At 39.1% G+C, this 6,000-nt stretch overlaps 1 protein-coding gene across 1 annotated transcript in view; it reads right to left on the bottom strand.

Annotated features, from left to right (window-relative positions):
* Positions 1-6,000, bottom strand: part of LOC122540761 (suppressor of tumorigenicity 14 protein-like) — a 121,133-nt gene that overhangs the window by 36,880 nt on the left and 78,253 nt on the right. The window contains exon 10 of the mRNA XM_043676959.1: positions 5,832-5,932. Coding sequence (XP_043532894.1) covers positions 5,832-5,932 — 101 coding nt within the window. The remainder of the gene's footprint in view (positions 1-5,831; positions 5,933-6,000) is intronic.

Below are 6,000 nucleotides of genomic sequence, written 5' to 3'. Positions count from 1 at the left end.
GTCTGGCTGTCATTTCTGAGACTTCTTTGATGTATGGTAGGGTGGTTAGGGTTTCTGGCTGTGTTTGGTCTGCTTGTCGTGGTTTTTCTTGAGGAATCTGCGGACTGTATTTTTTGAGTATCTGTTCTTCTCGAATACATTGTATAGGTGGTTCTCCTCTGTTTCCGAAGTTCGTCTATGCTGCAGTGTTTAGTGGCTCATTGGAATAGTGTTCTGATACAGCTTCGTTTGTGTGTGTTGGGATGGTTGCTGGTGTAGTTAACAGGAAGAAAGTTAGCCACCAGGATACACGAACACCAGCTAGCCACAAAAAGACACAACCCTCTCTCCCTCGTAGCCCTACACACGGATGAAAAAAAACACTATTTCGACTGGGACAACACATCTATCCTGGGACAGGCTAAGCAAAGACATGCCAGAGAATTCCTAGAGGCCTGGCACTCCAACCACAACGCCATAAACAAACACATAGATCTAGATACCATCTATCAACCCCTCAGAAAACGAACAGGAAATGACATCACCACAAACCCCAGGAACCCCATCCAGGTCAAAAATATAAATAGAAAGCAGGAGACAACAGCTTCACTTCACTTGTAGGTCGCCAGTGATGATGTTACCTAGCCAGGTAATGAAACGTCTGGATATCAACGAGCAAACCTACACCTCTTTGTGCAATATTCTTACCTACTCAGGTCGAAACATATCAAAAGCTTACATGACAATCTCACAATCAATATTTGAGCAAGTCTTTGATGTAGTCAGTTATTATATTACAGGAGATGGCCATTCAGTCTATCAAGTTCGTGATGTGGAGGTGCCAATGTTGGACTAGAGTGGACAAAGTTAAAACTTGCACACTAGGTTATAGGCCAACAGGTATATTTGGAAGCACTAGCTTTCAGAGCAGCATTCCGATCTTTATAAAATAGGCAACAGGGTTAGCTAGAGGATTTGGATCGGCACAGGCTTGGAGGGCCAAAGGACCTGTTCCTGTACTGTAATTTTCTTTGTTCTTAGTTCACAAGTTGGAACACATACACAGAACAATAGAAAATAAGTACAAGAAACATTCATAGATCACATCTTTAAAATTATGGGATCATGTTCAGAAGTACAAGTGATCACAAGTCAGACATTTGCAAGTTGGGGAGTCCATGCAATTTGCACATTCTGATGGATTTTTTTGTTAGTAATGTCTTGCATTTAATAAAAAAAACTGAGAAAAGGAGCTGAGGAAAGCTGCTAACTGGCTATTTCAAACCAAACTCCTTTAGACAATTCTTTAACTGTAGAAGAAGCATCTGACTTGTATTAATATTAAAATATTATTGCAATGTCACCTCAGATAGGTGAGGGAAGATCAAAATTAATTGGTTGTGTGCCCAGATGATATTCACCAAGGGCAATGAAGCATTTGAGACAGGTGTCCTGTGAGCTTTTATCACATATCATCTTAAATCAATTGAGACAAATATAGTTTCCTGAGACTGGAAGCTGGTTTCGCCTTGTTCCTATTTTCCAACAAGGGGACAAAGCAGAGACAAAGAATACAGGCCTATCAACCTGATTGTCATTATTGGAAATAAGTAAGGAGGGAAGAAGGATGCACTTAATATTCAATTGGAAAGGGAAAGATTCATTAGAAATTCAGAATATGCGCATGAACCTACTCAAACCTTCTTGTTCAGAATTAAAATCAGGCTACTGGGATTCCGCAAAAAGGAAAGGTCACGTCTAACAAACATGAACAAAATATTTTTTTTTTTGGAGAAGTTGCATGAGGGAAGTCCAGTAAACATCATCACCAGGGTACTCAGAATGCCTTTGTAAAGTTAACTTTCACTTGGTTTCTTCTTCACAAGACAGAACCTTCTGGTATCTGTGCAAAGATTGATAGGGCAACTAAAAATTGGCTCCACTCTCACAAACAAAACTTAACTTTAAATTCAACTACATCCGTTAACCTTAAGTTATTGATGGTGTCTTCCTTGGATTGGTCTTAGACCTGATACTTTTCTGGATTTTCATTAATAACCTGCAGCATTGGAAATACAGAAAATAAGTTTGCAGATTATAGGGAAACCTGCCAAATAATGAGATGGAGAAAAACTGCAAAAAGCTGCAACAGAAACAGCTTTGAGTAGTTCTGCATGAAACACAGATGCAGCAGGTAATCAGGAAGGCTAATGGAATGTTGGCCCTTACTTTAAGTGGGTTGGAGTTTAAGGGTACGGCTGTCTTGCTGCAACTGTGAGATCACGTCTAAAGTATTGAGAGTGACAATTCAGAGAAGGTTCACTAGAATGATCCATGGTATTGAGGGACTGTCTTGAGTAAAGGCTAAACATAAAAGGAGATAAATCAATGGCTGAAGGGGTGATGTGTTGTTCAGGGATTCAGGTTTTTGGACAATTGGAATGTGTTTTGGGTTAGAAAAGACCTTTTTAAAACAGATGGGTCTAACCTGAACTGGAAAGGGACCGATATCTTAGCAGATATGCTAAGTTCCATTAAGGGAGACTTTATACTGCTGCAGAGGGGGTGTGGAGGAACTCTAAGTAGCAAGGTAAACCGAAAGATTGATGGGGAAGGTTCTGAACATGAAGAGAGCATGTCAGTTAGAAAAGGAAAATGAGAGACTCAGAGTTTTAAGTAACTTTGAAGAGCTAAATTGCATTTATTTCAATGTAAGGAGTCTTACAGGTAAAATTGATGAACTCAGGGCACGTTAGGAACATGGAATTGGGACAGCTAGCTATTACAGAAACTGGCAGCTCAATGTTCTGGGTTTTAGAAGCTATAGAAAGGATGAGAAAGGAGGCAAGATAGTTGGCAAGAAAGATGGGGGGGGTGCTTTTTGATTAAAGAATATATTATTGTTGTAACTAGGGAAGATGTTTCTGAAAAAGCATCCTGTAAAAATATATGAGTACAAATTGGAAATAAGAAAGGAAAGATCACCTTGATGAGATTTACTATAGGGCCCCCAATAGTAAGAGAGAAATTGAGAAACAGAGATGTAGGGAGATCGCAGATATATGTAAGCATAATAAAATTGTAATAATGGGGGAATTTTAACTTTCCAAACATTGATTTGGGCTACCATAGTGAAGAATTTGTCTAATGTGTTCAAGAAAAGTCTCTTTATCAATATGTGGATGCTCCTACAAGAGAAGGAGCAAAACTAGACCATTTTTGGACAATAGGGCAGGGCAGGTGACTGAAATAAAAGTAGGAGACCACCAAGCCTCCTCAATCACAATTCTATTAGCTTCAAAATGGTTGTGGAAAAAGATAAGCCTTCCAATAAAGGTTAAAGCTTTTAACTGGAGTAAGGCAAATTTTAACGATATAAGACAAGAACTTGCAAAAGTTGATTGGAGTAATTGTTTGCAGGAAAGGGATGTCTGACAAGTGGGAGGCTTTCAAACATGTGGTGACAGGAGTTCAGAGGCATTATGTTTCTGTTAGAGTGAAGAGTAAGGCTGGTTAGATTAAGGAACAATGGATGAATAAAGATAGTGAGGTCCTGGTCAAGAATTTAAAAAGAGAATCTTATTTTAGACATAGACAACTTGGTTCAATTAAATCTCTTCAGAATGCCCCTGCAGTGTTCATATAGATTAAGAGGTCAAGAAGGCAAAGAGGGGATGTGAAATAGCATTGGCAGATAAGGTTAAGGATACTCCAAAGATATTCTGCAAATATATTAAGTGTAAGAAGGTAACTAGAGAGGGTAGGGCACTTTAAAGATCAAGGAGGTTTCTTTGTGCTAAATGCCAGGAGTTGGGAGAGATATTAAATGAAAATTTTGTATCTGTTTTTACTGTGGAAAAAGAAATGGAGTCTGGAGAATGTAGAGAAAAAAAGTGATGTTTTAAAACAATTAACATTACAGAAGAGGAAGTTCAGGAGGTCCTGGAGAATAGATAAGGTCTATTCGAGAGGTCTTAGATAAATCGCTAATTTATCCCAGAATGTTGTAGGAAATAAGGAAGGAAATTGAAAGATCTCTTGCAGAAATATTTGCATTATCTACAAATATGGGTGAGGTGTCTGATGATGGGAGGGTGGCTAATGTTGTACGTTTGTTGAAGAAAGGTTGTAAAGACAAACTGGAGAACTAGACCTGGGAGCCCAACTTTAGTTGTGGTTAAATTGTTTGAGGTAATTGAAGAAGATAGGATTTTTGAACATTTAGAGAGGCAAAAATTAATTTGGGATAGCCAGCATGGTTTTGTGAGAGGAAAATCGATTCACAAACTTGGAGATTTTTTGAAGAAGCTATCAAAAAGATTGATGAGGCAGAGCAGTAGATGTTGTTTACTTTGACAAGGTTCTGCATGGTTGACTAATTAGTAAAGTCAATGACTTTAATAAAGTTAGGTCATATAGAATTCAGGGCGAGCTTGCCAATTGGATACATAATTGGCTTAATGGCAGGAGACAGCGTGGTACTGGAGAGCTACTTTTCAGACTGGAGGTCCACAGGGATCGGTTCTGGGTCCTCTTTTGTTTGTCATTTATATAAATGATTTGGATGAGAACATAGAAGACCTGGTTAGTAAGTTTGTGATTGACACCAAAATTAGTGGCATAGTAGACAATGAATGTTTTCTAATATTACAAAAAGAACTTTATCAAATGGGTAAATCAACTGATAAATGACAGATGGAATTCAATCTGGATAAATGCATGGTATTGCGAGGTAATGATAGGGCCTTGAGTAATGGGTTGTAGAATAGAGGGACCGAGGGGCGCAGGTACATATCTGTTTGAAGTTTGTGTCACATACAGACAGGGTGGTTGAAAAGGCATTTGGCACGCTTGCCTTCATTGTTTAGTCTTTTGACTATAGGAATTGGGAAATCATGTTGAGGTTGTACATGACATTCGTGAGGCCTCTTCTGATCGCCTAGTTATAGGAAGGAATTTTGTAAGCTGAAGGGGGCTCTAAAGAGATTTATCAGAATGTTACCAGTTTGAGTTATAAATAAAGGCCGGATAGGCTGGGATTTCTTTGACTGGAGTGTAGGAGATTGAGAGGCGAAGTCGTAGTAGTTCATGAAATAATGAGGGGTATAAATAGAGTTCATTGTAGTCACTTCCCTGGAATGGGTAGATTTCAAGACTTGGGGCAAATTATTAATGCGAGAAGAGAAAGATGTAAAAAGACATGATGGCAGAAATTTTTACAGAGCGAGGTTCACTTGGAACATGAAGGTGGATGTAGATACAATCATGACATTTTAAAGAAAATGAGAAAACTACATGAATAAGAAGGATTTGGATGGATATGAGCCAGGAGCAGGCAGGTGGGACCAGTTTGGTTTGGGATTATGTTCAGCATGTACTGGTTGGACTGAAGTGTCTGTTTTCTTGCTGTATGAATAAATGTTGAGACTCTACTCACAGGAGTTTAGAAGAATGTCTTAATGAAACATGTAGGATTATTAAGGCACCTGATAGGATAAATCCTGAGAGGATGCTTCCTGTCATGGGAATCTAAGACCAAAGGGCACAGTCTCTGAATAAAAAGGTGCCAATTTAAGTCTGGGTAAATGCGAGGAGGAATTTCTTCTCTCAGTGGGTTGCATCTCTTTGGAACACCTTGCCACAGAGAGATGTGGGGGCAGAGTGCCTGAGTTTATTTAAGGCTGAGATAGATTCATAATCTATAGGGGAATCAAGGGTTGTGGGAAAGGACAGGAAAAATGAATGCAAGGAATGTCAGATTAGCCATGATCTGACAGAATTGCAGAGTCTCATGGGGCTGAACAGCTTACTCCTGTTCCTATATCTATGGCCTCTCAGTTTGAATAACTCACTTCTGGTCATTTATTTCCACATAATCGTTGCAGACTCCATTCACTGGCTCTTGAAGAAGAAACATCTTGAACTCCACTTTTACCCGCATGGAAGGAGACACCTGAAGAGAAAAATGGTCCACACTCAACACACTTTCACAGATGAAAAGATGGAGACAACACTAGTAAT

The sequence above is a fragment of the Chiloscyllium plagiosum genome, chromosome 35, assembly GCF_004010195.1.
Source record: "Chiloscyllium plagiosum isolate BGI_BamShark_2017 chromosome 35, ASM401019v2, whole genome shotgun sequence".
Lineage (NCBI taxonomy): Eukaryota > Metazoa > Chordata > Chondrichthyes > Orectolobiformes > Hemiscylliidae > Chiloscyllium > Chiloscyllium plagiosum.
Note: the sequence above shows the minus strand (reverse complement) of the source record. Positions and strands in the feature narration are given on the sequence as shown.